The sequence below is a fragment of the Homarus americanus genome, unplaced genomic scaffold (genome assembly GCF_018991925.1).
Source record: "Homarus americanus isolate GMGI-L3 unplaced genomic scaffold, GMGI_Hamer_2.0 scaffold26351, whole genome shotgun sequence".
Classification (NCBI taxonomy): domain Eukaryota; kingdom Metazoa; phylum Arthropoda; class Malacostraca; order Decapoda; family Nephropidae; genus Homarus; species Homarus americanus.
This window is the reverse complement of record NW_024724368.1, coordinates 3,609,313-3,629,960: the sequence shown is the minus strand read 5'-3', so window position 1 is coordinate 3,629,960 and position 20,648 is coordinate 3,609,313. Positions and strand designations below refer to the sequence as shown.

The 20,648-nt window shown below is 36.8% G+C and overlaps 1 protein-coding gene across 2 annotated transcripts; it reads right to left on the bottom strand.

Moving 5' to 3' along the window:
• Positions 1-5,745: 5,745 nt before the first annotated feature.
• LOC121864170 (bumetanide-sensitive sodium-(potassium)-chloride cotransporter-like) lies at positions 5,746-20,139 on the bottom strand. 2 transcript variants are annotated; one of them, XM_042363163.1, is made up of 11 exons: positions 19,983-20,139; positions 18,135-18,346; positions 17,438-17,572; positions 16,770-16,876; positions 14,678-14,853; positions 14,051-14,107; positions 10,350-10,546; positions 9,387-9,538; positions 7,438-7,598; positions 6,394-6,505; positions 5,746-6,082 (listed from the first exon to the last, which is right to left on the bottom strand). In XM_042363163.1, the coding sequence occupies exons 1-11, from the start codon at positions 20,080-20,082 to the stop codon at positions 5,947-5,949; spliced, it is 1,545 nt and encodes a 514-aa protein (XP_042219097.1). In that variant the 5' UTR covers positions 20,083-20,139; the 3' UTR covers positions 5,746-5,946. The 2 variants fall into 2 exon arrangements, with proteins under 2 accessions (XP_042219097.1, XP_042219098.1); XM_042363164.1 differs by lacking the exon at positions 14,051-14,107.
• Between the last annotated feature and the right edge of the window lie 509 nt (positions 20,140-20,648).

Below are 20,648 nucleotides of genomic sequence, written 5' to 3'. Positions count from 1 at the left end.
CAGTGCCAGATTTAGACTTGACAGGGCCTGGGGTGATTGACTGTGAATGCCCCCCCCCCCCAAGGAGTCTCCCTGGCATGCTGGTACTCAACTTGGTCCACGACCCCGGCCAGGGTTGAGTTCTAGATTTTTTTTTTTAAATTATGACACCTCTTACACTTTATTATTTTATTTTATTTCCACAAAAGTATTAAAGCAACAATTTACAAGTAAGGTTCATAAACATTATTGTTCATACATTTTACAGACAATTAAATCTTCGTCTTCCTAACTTTGGAGTTCAACAACCCATGTTCAATCGACAAGTGACTCAACTTGTTCAGTCTATCTTGGCAGTTAGAGTTTCACAGGTAATTTTTTATTCATTTCAGTTTTCAGAATGACCTTTCACCTGCACAATTTGTGCACTGTGCAAAGATATATTTTGAGTACAGACAATGTTCACATTAACGATGGTATCTGCTAAAGGTTGAATGAAAGTGAACCTGAACAGCTCTTGGTTAGGATTTGTCAAATTCATCATTGCAAATATCTGTATTGAGTGACTCTTTGACGTCTTCAGGATAAGCTTCCACCAAATTGATTGTTGCTTAGCTTATATCAGCACTTGGAAGATAGCTAAATCTGATAAAAAACAAACTTCTTGTACAGCTATTCATAAGCCTGTGACCTCATTTGAAAAGCACGAACAAGGTTGTCCACAATGAGGAAGAACTGTTGCCCGAATTTCTCCCTCGGTAATCTGGGATTACTTTCTGATGTTCCATCTGCAAATCTTTGTTGCCTCAGCTTTCCAATATATACTCTGCATTCTCTTTCACTACACATTGTCTTTCCTCTTGCTTCATACTCTTCTAACTTGAATCTCTGTTCTTGAACAAAATGCTTGAGGGATTTGTAGAACTTCACAGTGGTGCTTAGAGTTACACCCTCTTTCTGCAAACTAATGTTAGTTACTTTTACTTTTATCCTCTTCACTGGTCGGCTCGCTAGCTGCTTGGGCAATCTGTCATGCACTGTTGGCAAGTACTGGCTCCTGAATGTATCTGAACCTGCTCCAGTGTTGGTCAAGTCTGGTCTTGAAAGAGCTCACACTCGGTGCCGTCACAACACACTCTGGCAGATTGTTCCAAGAGTTCACAACTCTCACTCCGAAATATTTACCCCTCAGTTTTCTGGACGTGCGGCTTCTTCAACCTTGAGCTGTGACCGCTTGTGGGGCGAGCGTCCGCCAGCTCAAGGTAAGGGCACTCGTCCGAGTAGTGCCCTTTGAGATGTTTATACACCTCAATTAGGCTAGACAAAGGCAGGCGCTCTAATCTCTCAGGGTAGCTGAGGTGCCAAAGTGCTGGCACCAATAAAAAGTAAATAAAAGTTAAGTAACAACACTTGATAATTAATCAGTGAGCTACAGTACACAATCATAGCCATGTGTGATTCCATGGAACAAAGCTTGGTACTTTAGTGCACCGGGTGGTGGTGAGCAGGTGTTCATGGCGATTGTTTACATTGTAAATAGGGGGATGGTTTTAATATACATTAAATCATAATATTGTAGATAGGGAGATCATAAATCGGGGAATATATACCCTCACTTTTGCATGTATATTTCTACCGTCTTATTTGACTTTTTTCACCATGGTAGGAAGTAATGCGAGATAATCCAAATATTAGGTGCTTATATTAAATAAAGAAAACGCTTCTCTTAAAAATAAAATTTATTTGATGTTAGTTGAAGCTAACAATTCACACCCATCAAATGCAAATACTAGGAATCTTTTGGAGTTTATTGTTAAAAACTCATTCCAGAAATTATGCTCTTAAACAAAATTTGAGCATACATGTCTATTTGTGCTGATATAACAGATAAAAGTATAATTAACATAATATTTATATTCCAGCAGAACTGTATGAACATACTAAACATTGACCCTTGCTTGATTAAATAAAAAATGGTGATCTCATGCCTTTTGTTCTTAAGACCCAACTAAACATTACAAGAAGGCTAACTAAATCAAACTCTGGATAATATATTATCAACAATTACTTCTATGTATTTTCTCTTTTTCACTGAATATGTATTAACAACCTCTCTGAACTTTTGGAAAAGGCTCAGTTTGGTAGACACTTACAGCCTGTACTATATGGATTCTTTAATTGTTAAGTATTTTAAAACATTGGGATAGAGAATCATTCTTTAAGGAGCAGGATATATAATAACATGTCCAATGTAAAAATATAACAGTCCAATAAACACGGAGTTATGTCTTCCCTGACCATGAATCACAGCAATAAAGGCACCAGGTCTACAGTATAAGCATGAACATTAAAATATGTTTTAAATCAAAATCTGCTGAGTAATAAGCTTCAGTAATCAGTAGTATTTACAGCTGTTGAAATCTTTGTTACTAAAGATCAAAACATCGTGGCATCTCTCGCATATCAGAAATATATACAAATTCCGTTTTGTCATTTATTTTTATAATCTAAAGAGAAGTTTTACATATATTTGACATTTCAATATACAATAACCTCAGCCATCAGCATCAACAAAAATTACCCTGGAATGTATACGATTATTCTTAAATCTGAAGATAACATTAAATTGTCATGACTTTTGTTTTAATGAGAGAACTAGAAACTGCTCACATACCAAATCAATGATATATAGTTCAAAAGGAAAAAAGTTGGAGAAAGTATGTGTTGTTAGTTACGACACACAACAGGGCTAAAAATCTTTCCACGGTAAATTACTTGGGCAGTACATCCGTGAGTACATTATTCGTTACAAATGAAATCTAAGATATGATCAATTCTCTAAATCTGAAAACCATTAAAAAAAATCCCATGTTCCCTTGGTTAGCCTACAGCCATTCTTATATTTGTCTGCAACTACAAGCACTATACATGAATTTTCCTTAAGTATATGTGATAAATCTATAATGTTCACATTCTTGGAAATGCATTACTTATTCATTATATGGAATGATAAGGAATAGTACAAGGAAAATGTATGAAAATATATAGACCCAATACAGTAGTACTAAAGAATACTAACACAAAATCATCAGTCTATGCTCCTGTAGTCATATTGTAAATGCATCTACTGGCTGCCATCACACTTCAGATGGAATGGAAATTATGCATTAAACAACGAAAATTAACATATAAGGAAGATTTAAACATCATAAATACTATATATGCACGCTGAATATAGTCAAATGCAAGGGTATTTGACATGGCAGGTATATTCTACTTCTGAAACCGATGATTGTACCTGTAGTTGAAGTACAGTATCCGTATTATTCCTCGTAAATTTATGATAATTATACATGAAGTCAAAAGTGCCCATCACATTGAAATAATTTGTGACAATTTCTCTTCTACCCGTCGATAAACTTTGCATATAACTATATCTAACTATTGTTAAGAACTTCCGAGTGATTTTGGCCCGATGAGATGATCGATAAACCAACGCCCTGATCAGTTGCGGAAACAAATTGTATTAGAATTTTTTTTTTAAATCTAAAAAGTGTGGCTCCAGGAACAGGAACTTATGGGCAGAGTCTCAGCCAAACTTGGGTAAAACTTTGTATCTTTCTCTAGCCGCCGGGGGTAAAAAGAAGTGTTGGAGTTTAACTAAATTTCTACGTATAAAAAATGGAAGGCTACGACAAGTATGTGGCGTGGGTGTGCGGTTTATCACGCTTATTGTGCATATTCTTGGTTATTAATAAATTTATTTTCTAATACTTCTATCCTTTATCTTGTACAGTACTGTATCTCTGGTGGTGTGTAATAAGTGTAGACATCCTAGCCTGTCAAGAGGTGTCCAAGACATGACAGGAGATGTGTTATTTTCCATTGGTAATAACCTTCCTCTCAATAAACTGAATCTATCATAAAGTAAAGGCAGTTACACAGTCATGTCTCTGGTGATGAAAATCCTAGCTGAGTGGACAATACCCATTCTACGGGTTGGGATCTGGCCTAGGGCTTGGAGGGGGAAGGACACAGGTGTGTTCATACACACAGGCATGCACATACTGTACACATTAACTGTAAGTATTATATGCACACCTGCGTTAGTTTTATAAAAACTCGTGTCCATTTTATTTTGTCAGTATTTGGACCACTGTTTTTGTAAACTTTAAAATACACATTTAAGAAATTTGTACCATTTAAGATATTTGTACCTATCATTTTTCCATCACTTGAACCGAAATAAAATTACAGTTTGTAGTTTTTCAGTTGCTAAAATATCTAATTTAAAAAAAAAAATCTTAAAATTTAAAAAGTAAAAAGTACAGCAATCACATTTCCTGACAATCTGTATCAACTAATTATGTTTGAACATAAACTTTAGTCAATACAGTACATCTCCAATCCACTATGTGGTATATGTCTAGCTATTTTCTAAAGTGACATAAACCAGGTAGTTAGTGCTGTGCTGTGGAAGGGGAATATTATAGTTGAACACATCCACTGCAGCAGCAAGAATGAATGAAAGAATGACAGCTAATGAAAGGAAAGTGTGTGTTTACTCTTGAGTCTGACCTCCCTGCAGGAACAAGTATGGAAAGTGATAAGAAAAACTTAGGCCCATTAAATCAACCACAATTGCTCCCATTTTGAGAAATAAGTTGGGGGACATACCACATTCATCACCAAACATAATTAAACCCTGAAAGGATTTTTAAAGTGGGTTACTGTGTATCCTCGGACCCTGCCTCATGTGTGTAAGGTGCTCTCAGTGTATGAAAGGATGAAGTAGATGAAACCCTATTTCCAGATAAACTATCTGTACTACAGGTGCACTTGGACTTGGGCATGAATGATGTTACTGCAGTTGCATATGACAAGTCTTGATGCATATGATACACCCACATACAGTATATATAAAGTTAATAGGTAACAATATAATGGTGGTCTGACAGTGGTTTATGACCAGTGAATAATGAGTAATGTGATGGAGATTTTCATTCTTAAACACACGTTAGCATTCAACAGCTAACAATACCAATTAAACTAATACTTACATCACCTCAGAGGATATATGTTATCACTCATACCATTTCCAGTAACTACTTAACTTATAAGTTCTTTCTAACTGTTCCAGTGTTGTTTACAGACACCCCCAGGTTACGGAGAGGGAGGAGAGCCGAGCCAAAATCCACACTAAATTTTTTTTATAATTCCGTAAGGGCAAATTAAGTCCTAAACACAGATGCATAACTGAACACAAGCTATGGAAAGAATTCTAACTGAGCAGCTCCATTGTTGTGGTGATTGCCGACAACTGGGGAGGTGAGCAGCCTTCCAACCACCTTGGGGCCACCACAAATGCAGTCACACAATTTTTCTTTTACTATAATTAAGTCCTAAACACAGACGCATAACTGAACACAAGCTAGGGAAAGAATTCTAACTGAGCAGCTCCATTGTTGTGGTGATTGCCGACAACTGGGTAGGTGAGCAGCCTTCCAACCACCTTGTGGCCACCACAGATGCAGTCACACAATTTTTTTTTTTACTATTGACGTGTCCTCCTAATATTACTTATTAAGTAATTATTAGACGTTTTAATTGCCTGTATGTTGGCCTGGCGAATTGGCTAGGAATTAACATACCTAGGTAGCATTGCTGATCGTCACATTCGAGCTATATCACAAAAACTGGTTTTTAGATAAAAACGTCTTTTTTCTTTCTGCAGCCCGAAATTGATGTCTAAATTTGTTAATTCTGTAAGGGCAAAATTCTGTTACCTGGGGATGCCTGTAGTACTTAAAATTATAAGGATTTGGCATACAATTGATGAGCATTTACACATCATATTAACCTGTAACTGACAATTCTTCAATAAAAATATTCATTAATACCTTGTATGAATGGTCAACTATTAAAACCATTAGAGAACTTCTCAGGGGATGAATTGGAGCAAATGTTTTATGAGTAGAAGGTAAGGACTGAGGTTTGATTGCCACGAATCAAGATGAATGGAGGCATGTCACGAGTTAAAGTCTCCAACCAAGCCATGTACAATGGGGCAGATACCGAAGACTTGCGGGGCATTGGTAGAGTCCTGTAAAACACAAAAGGTGGAATATGAGAATAAACAGTACAACATAAACAATGAGCATATTCTTTTTTGTCTGCAATTGGTACATCAGAAATACCGAGAATAGACAAAAAGCAGTCTTGAGTGTGCTGTACCAGAAGTCCCACCTTATGGCTGAAGGCTGATTTGGGACTTTTGAGATTCTAGCTTGCTGAACACTTGATGACTTGTGTGTCAAACAGAGATCACGCTATTTACATTAATGCTTAGTAATATCTAATTCTACATCATGTACAATACCTATATATTATAGGCTATACCAGTACTGTACTTACATAACCACTAAAGAAGAATTTCTCGAGTTTTCTAGGAGTAGCTCACGCAAACGAACATGACGATTCGTCTTTTCACGCTGACCAAGGAGCTCTGCTTCACTAATTAGGATACCTAGAGAAAAAAATAATAATAATTGAGTAAATATATAAGAATTTCTATGGTAATACTCCAAGTGTAAGCAAATAAAAGAAAATATTACAAAAAGCTAAAAGGATGCATTTTAGGTCCCACTAAGAACCCTAGGCAGATCCTGTCAGTGACTGGGATATTATACAATACTTAGCAGGAGGAACACATTATCCTTTTGTACAAAATGTCTGATGCAAGCAACTTTCTCAGACCATTCAGATTCAAACGGGAGTTGCTATTGCCTCTATAACTACCAAGGCTTCAGGTCAGAAGTTAAAAACTCTATGAAGGTTCACTTCATTCCCAGATCCCTGTAACCTTAGTGAACTTGATCAATTTATAATTAATCTGATTCAAAAGCCAACAGCTCATGTGGACTGACTGCCATCAGGAATTCATTTGGCTAATGAACACCATAAACCTTAAATCATAACACCTCTCAGGTAATTGGGATAACAACTCAAGACAGGATTTCAGATCAAAGAATACCATTAATAAATGTATGTGTCCTATCAATACTTACACAGTGTTCCCAAAAGAAGAAGTCATCAGCTCCTAGATGAACCAATTAGGAGTAAGCATTGATGTCAGGTGAAAATTTGGCTGGTAACAGATTTGTAAAAGATTAACTTTCTTATGGATGAAGTGCGTCTAAAACAGGCGACAGCGAATGAAACAATGTTGACCCATAACCCTGAATCATCAGTGGGCTTCAAATCAACCATGGAATCATAAAATCTGGTATCAAATGGGTGAGACGAGCCACTTACAGCAACCTTGTCTGACTAGAATGTGAGACCGTTCAATAAACTACAGGTATTATGCTTTCTCTAAAGGGCTCAGAGTGTTTAATGGGTGTGTTCTTACAGGTGACTTGGAACCAAGTCTGCAAAATTACACGATTTTTTTTTTACCTTCATTCTCTTTGCTAATTTCCTCATCGGTCTTGGCTTTGAAATCCTCAATCAGCTGATCAAATTCCATACGTGATGACTCAGCAGCTTTTTTGGCAACGTCTGGGATTACTATCACATCACTGTAGTCTATACGGAACTTGGACAACAAATTAGCCATACTGAAATAAAAAAAAAAATCCATATTAATGAAAAAATATGGGAATTTGTTAGTAAAACATGTGCCCCAATTGTCACAAAATGTTAATAAAAATAAGAAGGAAAAAAATCTATGAACATGCAAAAATAGATCACACTGCCATGACCTCCCCATTACCACACCTGGAGTTGTCCCACACTTCTCACTCACACACCCAAATACAGGTACTATACTGTACACAACCAAAACCACACAAAAAATCTCAACCTGACAGCATAAAACCACTCACACACTCCCCCACCACACACACACACACCTGGCTTATTCTCACAAACCCGTTACAGTGAAACCTCCATTTAACGGCCTGTATGGAGAGCAAATTTCATTACATCAAGGGTCTGTTAGATGTGAAACTTCCATCTAACAAACGATATAGATATAAAAGTCTGCTATATCGAGGGTCCTTTAAATGTGAAATCCCCATCTAATGGATTATACGGAGAGAGAAGTTCATTATATGGAGAGAGAAGTTCATTATACGGAGAGAGAAGTTCATTATACGGCGAGAGAAGTTCATTATACGGAGAGAGAAGTTCATTATACGGAGAGAGAAGTTCATTATACGGCGAGAGAAGTTCATTATACGGAGAGAGAAGTTCATTATACGGAGAGAGAAGTTCATTATATGGAGTGAGAAGTCCATTATACGGAGAGAGAAGTTCATTATACGGAGAGAGAAGTTCATTATACGGAGAGAGAAGTTCATTATACGGAGAGAGAAGTTCATTATATGGAGAGAGAAGTTCATTATACGGAGAGGGAAGTTCATTATACGGCGAGAGAAGTTCATTATACGGAGAGAGAAGTTCATTATACGGAGAGAGAAGTTAATTATAAGGAGAGAAATTCATTATACAGAGAGAGAAGTTCATTATACGGAGAGAGAAGTTCATTATATGGAGAGAGAAGTTCATTATATGGAGAGGCAAGTTCATTATATGGAGAAGTTCATTATATGGAGAGACAAGTTCATTATATGGAGAGACAAGTTCATTATATGGAGAGAGAAGTTCATTATATGGAGAGACAAGTTCATTATATGGAGAGACAAGTTCATTATATGTAGAGAGAAGTTCATTATATGGAGAGACAAGTTCATTATATGGAGGTTTCCTTGTATTAGTCCCACCCAACTGTTGGCTTGCTCAGTCCTCAGCCCATGTGGTGGTAATTGTCTCTGCTTCGTGTTGTGCCATAATGGACATTTTCAATATGCTATGGGCCAACCAGGGTGAGGTGGGCAGTGCACAGCCTCTCTTAACTGTAGATACATTCAATCTACACCAGTCTGGAGACAAACTTACGGTATCAACCAAAGACAGGAGCCCAAATTTTCCTAAAGGTCCATTTATAAAAGTCATTGATGTAACCCACCAACACCATTTTCTACCCTAGACAATTCACCCCATCCGAGTGTTATGTTGAAGTTTATGGAGGTTTTATTCCAATTCTTCTCTATAATGTTCTGCATAACAAAGATATTTGACCACAATATAAAGCAGAAATTATTATTATTTTTTAAGCAACTTGGCAAGCCCATTGTAGTTGCACTCACTTGTTTATCATTCGTGAAAGGAAAGGCTGAACAATGTTGTAAAGCATCATGTTGTTCTTAAGAACCTGGCATCATAAATTTTTAATGACTAATTGAGAAATCGCTCCAAATAATTTTATTTAAGATATACCGTACCTGTACTTACAAAATGGAAATTAAAAACAATGGGAGGACATTATTAACTGAAAACTTTACCTTCTCTGTTCCATATCAAGTTCATCCTTGCGGTTGGCCAGAGCGAAGACACGTAACTTGCATCCAGCCCATTGTGACCTTGTGGTAAGGATATAAGGCACCAGCAGAGTCAGGCCACCATCATCATATAACCACCATACATCAACTGTACTCTGAAGTAAAAATTATGATTAATTCTATACCAAACTGCATGTACTGTATAATACAATATATATCATAGTCACTAAGGCTATACTAATACTGGGGCACAGGAAAGCCTCGTGGAAGTATTGGGGAGCAGTGTTAAGGACATCTATTAGTTATTCATGAACCTGTACGGTAAATCAAATAGATCATTGAAAACATGAAACTTGCACAGATGATGGCTGCCATGCCTACAACTAACTTCCACCACTGAAGGCTGCCATTTGTGGAGAGCAACAAGTGGTGAAAAAATGTAAAAGACAAAAATAAAAATTGTGGAAAAAAGGTTGTCACATGTATTTGAAAAAAACAAATTGAAACGATAATGGAAGTTCAAGGGAGAGGAGTGAATGCTTTGAATACTAGTTAAATGCAACATATGAGAGAGAATGTGATGGAATGAAAACTATGACAGTAACAGAGGAAAAAAAATAAGAGTGAGAATTTAAGACAGGCTGTAAGAAATGAAGCTAATGGTATTACACAAGAATGGATGAAGCCACTGTGGGTGTGTTGAGGATGAGAGGTGGTAAATTGATGGACTGGATGACAAGTGTACATAGCTTATTTTTGACTGAGGGCAGAAGAACTGAAGAATGGCATAGAGCGAATAGAGTTCCCAGTACAAATTTTTTTATAAGAATAAGCCTATTAAGTGCAATAGGAAAGCCTTTTAGGGGATGAACGGTGTTGATTCAGAAAAGGGAAAAACAATGTTGACTGTGTTAATAAGCACAGAGCAAATCGATTATTACAGTGTTGTTATTACACGGCAATTACCTTTTTCTGTTTCCGCTTGAACATAGTAATATTATTTAGCACATCTTTGCTCAATTCAACCCCTCCTGCACCTCTGTACAAATTGGCAATAGAGAGGCGATGCTTCTGCTTATCTCTAGCAGCTTCCTCGTTCACTACTGCTGCTCGTTCAACTTGTGGTGAGCCTGGTGGACTGGATGCCTCACTGTCAGCACCATCTGCAAGCATTATAAGGAAGGTACAAAACAATTCCTTGAGACGAAACAACAATCAACAAAAATAAAACCTCGATTACATTACTTAAAAACATATACACCAAAATTGATAAACATTTCCTGTTTTTTTTTTTTAGTATCAACATCTACTCGTTGTCATTAAAATTAACATATAAAAAACTTTACATCTTTTTGGTCCTTAAACATCTATCTCTATCACATTCTACAACTTCTATCTTATCACTAAATAATTTCTCAGATAAACAAACAAAAATCCTATCACTGGCATATGTCTAGCAGAACTTCTTTTTTCAAATTTCTCGTTGTTTATCTGGATGTAAAATTTTTGTTCACAAATGGGTGTTTCACATCGCATCACCTCTATGCATGTCAAACCACATCCTCACACTAATCTACACTCAGCGCACTTGTAAATCTTCTCATACTTTTAATCATAGTTCTAGTCCTCAGTATGCCTATCTCTATTCAATTTTCTCAAATACAGTATTCATAATCATCACTTATATCCTCTCAACATGCTTTTGTTACCCAAGCCAGATTCTCTACCATTTCTTAACCATTCCAGTTGTAAGTCTGTGCTGTATATGCAAGACTTGTTTTAATATGTATTGGGAAGGAGGCAAGGGTATAATGACAAGGTAAAAGCTTCATTATACTGGGATTCTGCTCTTCTAGACCATCTGCTGCAATGATCTGCCCAACAGAGGAACATATATAGTGTTATACTTTCATTCCCAGCTACAATTTTTTTTTTATTTATTGTTGTTTTTTCCTCCAAGTTCTTGTTTGTGAGTCTATTGCATTACCAAACACAAACCAACAAAACACAACCAAACAACAAATCACCTACTACCTCTCTCACTGATCAATCATGTGTATTAGCTGCCACAGACTCTTTTGCCCAAACCAAATCAATCATGCTCTCTCTATGTACTGTATATCTACGTCTCACTACACAATCTAGTAATCAAGGAGATTTATATTGCTGTAATATATCTTCTAGTCAACAGTACTTCTAATAGCAAAACTCTATTAGTAACCCACTTGCATCTGAACATCTACAAATGATACAGTAACGAAAAATACAAAAACAAAAAAAAAGGGAAAAAGAATAACCCTCAACTGCTATTTGTTTTAATGTATTAGGAAGGAACAAGCAAAATAAAATAATATAATATAAAATAAAATAAAAAGACTTGTGGTCACATCAACTAGGAAGAGTAATACTGGAGAGCCAATGTGCAGGATACCACCTACTATTGCTTTTTGAGAGAAGACAAACTTTTAATACTTTCCAAATACCTCGACCAGTCTGACGTATTTTCTTCCTCCTAAAGACTGTGTAGGCATGAAAGGTGGAACAAGATCATAGTTATTATTTTGGGGTCAAAAAAATTAAATAAAATTTTTCAAAGTAATACCATATTCATTACGACAAATGAACGATTATTTTAATTAATCATTAATATTTTCAAATACACACAGTAGGCAAGACGGACATCTAAAGTACAACATCACGACCATAGTCCAAGACTTACCCTGGTATCACGGTTGTGGTGTCAAATTAATAATTCATTACTGCATTTAAATAACAAGCAAAAGTACACAGAAAAAATACAAATCAAACCAGAACTAAAAATAAATTCTGTCTATCAAGATCAATCTGACACAGAGGACATTCTTCAGTAATGGTATTAAACTAAAAAACTGAATTACCGTTAAAATAAAATTGAAGCAAAATGAAGGATTGATTCTAAAACCTTATTTCTAGCAGAGCGTGTGGCCAGGTGACTCTCATAATTCTGGCTTCTTACTGAGCTGTTCCATATCTTCAGACAAACCCGATTATGTCGGCCAAGGCTGTATGTACTTACGGGGATTACTCTTCTCGTACAATCACACCATCCTCCTCAAATGAGGGGAATTTGGTCCAACAGTTACGCTCTGAAGGCAGGAAATCATGCTAGAGCCATGCCTGCCTAATTAGCTCACACATCACACCCAAGCGACAGTCCATCTACAGTATATTCCAAGTCATCCATTAACAAATTCAATTTCAGTTGACTAATAAAGGACCAGAGGGAGGAGGAAAGGTACCCCAGCTGCCTTACTACTGGTTCCACTAAGGAACCTCCAAGAAATACAGATATGCAACCAAAAAGATAAAGGACTCTCTAACTCTCCTGTATCACAAGACGTTTAGCATTATCCTGGAAAATCAAGGAAAAAATAAGCCATCAGGGTCCAGAGTCCAAAGATACATCCTGCCAGACATGAGTTGGTTGAAATCCTCTCTAATAAATTAACCAAGTACTATACATATATCAAGAAGAAAGGGTGCAACTTTTAACAGCAGAATAAGGATCCAAGAGAGTTCACTCCCAAAACAAATGAACCCCTCCAAAAGACCCTCACTAAACCTGAAACATATGTATACAAATTAAATGACCAGAGATTCAAAGTTACCCTAGAATATCCAAAGAATAAGATTATCCACTTGTAGCAAACTAACCCAAACTGTAAAGGGTTGGTAACATGTCACCAAACTTTATAAAATTATTTATGCAAGACAAAATATCCATCTTACCCTATTTAACACCTAGAACAGATCTCTATGTTATAAAGGGCCTCAACAACACCTAGCATTTGTATAATATCAGCAGAGCAGGAGAGTCAGTCTGAAGAGCCTGTCTGCAAGGGACTGAATTCAAAAGATGAATTAGATTGGAATCAAGATGGCCGACAGAAGCTTCAGTATAATGTGTGCGCGCTCACTGCGAAGGCTTGAATCTATAATTATGACCTGCTCCAGATGGCAACTGTTGCACCAAATATCCCTGATCTAAGACTAATTGTTTGATGGGGAAGGCATGGTGATAGATACAACTGGAGTGGACCGACAGATCAACCCTGTCTGACCTAATGAGGGGGTTGATGAAGGAAAGTCCCAAGTAAGTTGCCCATATGACATGAGTCACCTGGGTTAAGGGATCACTAAAAAAAAAAGCATCAAATGTATGCTTAAAACATCTAAATTATCCCAAGATCATACTGAACTAGCACTGGGGGAAATGCAATGATTTCATTAACTACCTGAGAATATTCATGCATAGAAATGAAATTTTACAAAAATGGGAAGATTGAAGCAGTAAATCCTATCTGATAGCCATGAGGAAAAGATGAGCAGGCTTCCATAAGAGGTGATTCAGTGAGAGTATCTCACAAGCCAATTATTTTGTTGATCCTTGGGTCATAGGATACAAGTATAAGCACACAAAATAAATAATGCACACACACACACACACAGTCATGTAAGGAGAATTACACCAAATGTTGTATCTTGGTTCTTGAATATTTGTCATAAAGAACACACAAATATCAAAATGTATATACATTCACTCTTATAGGAAAAAAGTGTATCATCTCAACACAAAAGCAGTGCAGCACAACTCATGCACATGTGCAAATTTTCAACCACTGACTCACCCCGATAATAGGTACTCCGTGTGTTAGAGTTTAGAGCACCAAGCAATTTTGCCACTTCTAGGCAGATGGCATTGTAGGAGAGGAAGGAATCAAAAACATTATGAATATATTATAGCAAAACACTGCAATGTACAGCTTTATATATTTACACATCTTGAGAAAAGAGGGAAAACCAGTGACTGAAACTTAATGGTTCTGGAAAGTATTGTAGTTTACTCTGGGCTGACTAACATGTGTGGGCCCCCAATAAAAACAAATACAGTAATAGTACAAGTTATTACTCAAACAATTCATCATAAGTATTAACATTAACCAAGTAATATTTAGGCAGTGGGTAATTTCGACCAGTAATAGGACGAGCAGTATAATGAATAAATAATTCCCGATGGCATATAAACCTTTTGTAAACTATAATCATTACTAAATGATATCACTCATTGAATACTTATCAACATTTCCATTTTCTAAATATAAATACCCCTCTGCCTTCTATCTTTCTTTCTTACTTAAAACATCTGTATTTTTCATATATAAAATACCTGCCACCTCTTTCTTTCTTTATGTCTTAATAATTTTTATCGGCTTAGTATCTTTCTCTCCCACGGTTCATCATATCACGGAACTTACCATGAGTTAGTTGGTTTGCTGCAGATTGACCTGGCTTCTCCTCTACAACACGAGCAAGGCTGGTGTCATTGCCATTCATCATCACAGGAGTGTCTTCATCCTCTACGATCTGTGAGTAGTCCAGACCCTGTGGTACTCGCAGTATGGCGATTCCAAAGTACATGTCCAAGGCCTCACTGTATAGAGAGAGAGAGGAATGTCCATTTTCTCTCACATACTTCAATGTTTAACAAGTAAAATACGGTAATAATAATAATACATGTAACATAAATAAAATAATAAAAACAAAAATAATAAAAATAATGCAGTAATAATAATAATGTACAGTACAAAACCCCAAATCCAGTAACCTAACCATGATTTTACATGGAAATGCTTGTAAAAAGACTTTCTGATTATTATAGAGAACAGGTACTTTTATATTTGCCCTTGTTGATGATCTAATTAAGCTTCGGGATCACACTGTCATACATCTGCCAGTAGAGTACAATCTCTGGGTACCACCGCTAAATTTAACCCTGTGTAAGGTGTCGCATCAGAGCTGAATAAAATCGTCTAGCGTTAGGCAAATAAAATATTAAAAGTGGCGTCCCCATAGTGAATGGGTTAAGTCTCTTATTTGATATGTTGTATTTCGTTGTTATTCTATTATTATTATTTTGTTTTTTAGGTGTTTTTTATTTGAGTGACATGAACTAGTGGTAGAAATCAGTGAAGCAGTAGATTTATAGGTTGTGGAATGCATGAATCCGTCTGTTAATCCCCCAATTAACCGGGTTGTTCACATATATTAGATATTGGGGTTTTAGTAACGAAACCTAATTGACGTTCCTTGTTTTATTATAAAAGGATTGTCTATAATTCCTGAGTGTTGATCAACCATAAGTTCCACTATACAGCTAGACCCCGACTTACGACCGCCGCAGTTGTGACCATTTTTTTTTTCAATTTTTTTTTTCTTCTTCTTCAATTGAAGCACGCATTTTCTATACCGAAACGTTTCCAGTTAATGTAGTCTCCATGTATAATTAGAAAATTATGGGGGCCCCATGTGCATTCAGCTGACTACATTAAAGGTAAGTGCTCAGTCACACTGTATTTATTCCTCATTATTTATTACTTTCACTGTACTGTATCCATTCCTCATTATTTATTACTTTTACTGTACTGTATTTCATTGTAGATTTTTTATTAAAAAAAAAAAAAAAAAAAAAAATTATCTGTCGGACTTAAGACCTGGATTTGGGTCCCCAACCCCGTCATAAGTCGGGGTCTAGCTGTAAATAAAAACGTAGATCACGTCCGTTCGATATTAGTTAATCTGAGTGACTGATGAGTAGTGACCCATCGAAGGAGAACGGTATGGGTCCGTTGTTCCCCCTCGAGGGAAGACGGAGCCAACCACTGCGGCTCTCAAATAACGTCTTCCTCTAGTCAAGGATATCAAACTACTGCTCGCTTCAGGTGGCCAGAGAGCCGGCTACTTATGCCTCCTTTACTCAGCATAGTATGACGCAGCTTCCCGTGGGGCACACCTTATCACGTGCATTGAACATGTCACCTCATAGCCAGTGGAAATTTACAGGGTGGTGAATCTGAATATAATATCAGATGTATTGACCCATTTATATGATATGTTCTGTTGATGAGACAGGGGCCGTTACATGTATACATATTTCATTTACATTAAATTAGTTATTCATTTTATGGGACTTCGGCTAATGCACACTGTGAGGTTAGGAATTTATGAAAAAGAGCAGAATTACGACAAATTATGGAGGTTTTACCAGTAATATCATGGAAATAAGCGTAGTGTAGTGTAGGAGGATCAATCAAACACCTGTGGATGCATCTGTACCTCTAAAGCAAAGTTGTCTGTATGTCTGTCAATCGCATAAAGATCCACCAATTACCTAAAGCACACAAGACTTATATAACATCATCATTCAGTTGTAGCACCAGGGAGTGTCTTGGTGATCACAAAGCACAGCACGGGGGCCAGTAAGAGAAATCAATAAGTACCGGTACTATCCAAAGGATGGGTCTTCTGCCAGTACAAACCAAACCCAGTGACTTGACTTTTGAAACTTACTGTAGTGTGTTAAAGTAGGCTTTGAGCTCTTGCCGATCACACTTCCGCCAGTTGGCTTTGTATCCAAGTAAAACGGTATTGGGACGCAGTTTGCCTAATCCCACAAGCTGGAAAACATATAAATTAATAAACAAACATACACAGAGAAATGTAGGAATTATCTTGAAATCCTATTCCATGTCTGAACCTGGAGCAGGTGACTTGTGTATTTACCCAATCTAATAATAAGCAAGAAGGTGTTAGCTCCCGTTACAACTGTTGGTGGAACTGATAGTTGAACCTGAAATGACAATGTTTCAATGTGTATCTGTCTCGTTTTCAAATACAGTATTCCTTTTTAAGAGCTATGGTTTCAAATAGGATATATATTTAATCAATAGAGTAGTCCCAACTGCCAGTGTCAAGGATTTCTCTGGGTTGTCCACTAGCAGACTGAGTGGGTAAATACACAAGTCATAAACTCAGACATGACTATCGAACAAATTTCTTAATATTCCTTGTATTAAATGTTTGAAACAAATAATAAAAAAAATTAACAAAGTTATTCAAAATACTGTACGTAGGTTTCCTTACCACTGAACTTTACTGTAATATTCATATTAATTCCATACAATTAATTTTGTCCAAGTTAAATTTACTAGTTACAGTACTGTACTACGAAAAATTACCTGGAACAAATTCCTAGCTCCTTCTTCCAAGCTGTTTCCTTCAACAAGAGAGTAGAATGCACGTATCTTGTGGCGGTGAAGCCAGCTGTATGCTTGTCTGCTAAGTGAATTACGTACTCGTTGGGACTGGGGGCCCTACAGTGGAGAAACAAAAGAAAGTGTAAAACACAATGCAAAAATAATATTAAACTTAAGAGTCACACTTGGTGTTCTACAACATATTCTTATACTTACTACAATTATTTAGAGTTGCATTTTTCCCTTGTTATCATGCTCCCCTACTTCTACCCCAGTAACACATGTCTACCAGGAAGGCATTGTCCCCCTGACCTAATGCCTCACTGGACCTTCAGACAACAATTGGATCAAATTAGCTTGAATTTTTAACCCTGAATCATATAAGTGAGAGTGATGCTTGCATAAGAAAAAAAAAAAAAAAAAAAAAAAAAAAAAAAAAAAAAAAAAAAAAAATTGCCAATGTCCTCCCCAGCAGGTGAAGTTTGTTGGAGGGCAATAAGTGGTTTAGATCTCAGGTCATAAAATCTGCAGGTCATAAAATCAAGCAATTGAAAGTATTACCAAGTTTATGGCTCTCCCAACTTCAGTGAAATACACAAATACAACCACTATCTGCCAGTAATGTACTACTAACCCTACTTTTAATTTATTTTTAATTGTAATAACAGTAATAGCATACCTGCATAACATGTCCACAAGCAAGTAAAGAGATGTTTTTGGTGATACTCTGAGCAAAGTCGAGGAGAGGCGGCCTTGAACCAGGTGACCCGGTGAGTACCAACAACTGTGGACGAAAGTTCTTGACGTGTTCCTCAACTGTGTTCAAGTCCAGAGTTGTCTTAAGAGCCGAGATATATGTCTGTGCTTGAGTTGATGATCCCCAATTGACATCTGTTGAGGAAAATCCGTGGTGTGTTAATGTTTTGAAGAAATCTTATTGTAGAGGAACAGTATAAGCCAATTTGAGCAGATGAATTTCAATGAAGATCAGTTCAATTACAGTCACTTCAGAGAGACAATTATCTTTTTTAATTATAGTACAGTGACCCCTCGTTTAACGAACGCCTCGGTTAACGAAATTTCGGTTAACGAACTGCCTTCCATAAGGATCTTCAATTCGGTTAACGAACAAAAATTCGGTTAACGAATTTCTTACGAACCGACCTCAACATGTTTTCGCTTGCACTGACTGGGCAACCAGCTTTAGTATCAGTCCGCCAATACATTAATCGGTTCTAGGGCTTAAATTCCTTACTATTTTAGTAAATATCAAGAAGTTTATACTATTCAATAATTTTAAAAGTTTAATATTCAATTTTTTAGTCATTTTAACGATTATTGAACATAATTGAAGGTAAAGTGACTAGTTTAATGCGCGGCATCCAGCCTCCTAACACAGCAAACAGGCGTTAGTCTCTCTCTGTTTTCACTGGAGGTAACATCTTGCTTGAGACTCTCTTCAACTAAACACTTTTTTTCTGTGTTTCCAAGCAAATTATTGGTCATTTTGAAATATATTTTACATATTGACAATATATAATGCAGTGCAGTGTTGATTTAAAGAAAATAATCTTGAATTACACCAAGAGAGCTAAAATTTTATGGGTGAAATGGCGCCAAGGGGTGACTTCTCTTCCACCCCAATGCCTTCTCTTCTTCCTTCTCCTCCACCCCCATTCTAAATCCCATCATCATCATCATCCAGGAGCCTTCTACAAACACACCTCAAAGTAAGTGAACTTTTCTACCATTTTTGTTGAATTTAGGAAATTTTCGGTGAGCTGGAACCAATTACCCAAAAACCCATTGAAACAATGGTTTCGGTTGACGAACTTTTCGGTTAACGAACGACCTTCTGGAACGGATTGAGTTCGTTAACCGAGGGGTCACTGTATAGCTAAATGCAATCCAAGTGACAGCACAGAATGCCAATCTGTGCTTGGTTTTGCAGGTTTTTTTTTTTTTTTTTGGAGAAATGGAGAACTGTATATGCCCCCTTGGCCATACACTTAGAGATGAAGGGATAATGGTATAAATAGTTGGTAAAATTGAAGGTAGAAGGGTCAGTGGAAGGCAAAGACTAGAATGGAAGAATACAATCGAAAGTTGATTCCTGTAAACTAAAAATATCTGAGAGAATTATTAGACAACCCTAAAAACACATTTAACTGACTGATTAATATTTCTAATCAGTACAGTAGACTCAGTTAAGATAAAAAGCAAATACGACATTTAATTTTAGTGATTAAGTAAATTCTAGTGTAATATATACAGGTAATACCCTGGAACCAAACCCAATTTATAATCCAAGTTATTTACAATCTATTGGTAAATGGAGTGTTAACCATTAAGCAGTATGTTCTATATTTCCATGGTCAAATTTATTGTTAACATGATGAACAGTGTAATATATTAATCAGCATAAGAACATACAGTACTTATATCTATTCACTACATCGCCCACTTCTCACTACAGTACAAGTCCAAAATATTCTCACGGTGACCAAGTCAAAAAATTAGAACCAACCTGGATTTCGGTAAGACACGAAGAGATAGAGTGCAATGATAACAAGGAACGTGATGAGGGCAGTGATCCAATCCACCAGGAACATTACTGCTAAGCACATCACTCCACCAATCAGACTCACCCACAGATTATAAAACTGGAAAAAAAAAAAAAAAATAATCAATAACTTGGGCTGAATGACCAGGAAGTACCCTTTTATTTAACTTTTTTTTTCTTGGGGGTGCGGGGTGCATTGGGAGCTATTGAGTCCTTGGACAGGGTCCCCTATGTCAGCTTTGGAAAACCTGTTAATTCAGAAAATATGCTTATCACCTATCCCTTCCCCTACACCATCAACCAAAAGTCAGAGAAACATGAGGCAGAGGTTGCAATGCCCCCGAGAAAAGGGAAAAGACTGAAGGTCCCATTAGAGCTGGTGAAAGACAACTCAGCCCTCGCCCTGCCATAGCAATCGACTCGCTCTGCCATGGCAACTGCTTCATCCTGCCATAAAAACTCCCTCACCTTGCCATACCAACTTGTGGTTATATAGAACCTCAAAATGGAAAGAAACTATATCTGTAACACTGACAATGATTGATAAAACATCATTCAGGTATATAGAAACTAAGGAAACACACAAAGAGAATGGTTCCCCACTCTAATGTGACCAACAAATTAATTATA

What these genes read in the sequence shown, in the direction of transcription:
- LOC121864170 (XM_042363163.1), bottom strand. Translation starts at nt 20,082, where the DNA reads ATGTGCTTAGCAGTAATGTTCCTGGTGGATTGGATCACTGCCCTCATC. An exon ending in CGTGTCTTACCGAAATCCAG is followed by an intron (nt 18,347 to 19,982) that starts GTTGGTTCTAAT and finishes TTTCCTCAACAG; the next exon opens with ATGTCAATTGGGGATCATCA. An exon ending in CTTGATATGGAACAGAGAAG is followed by an intron (nt 7,599 to 9,386) that starts GTAAAGTTTTCA and finishes TTTTTATTTCAG; the next exon opens with TATGGCTAATTTGTTGTCCA.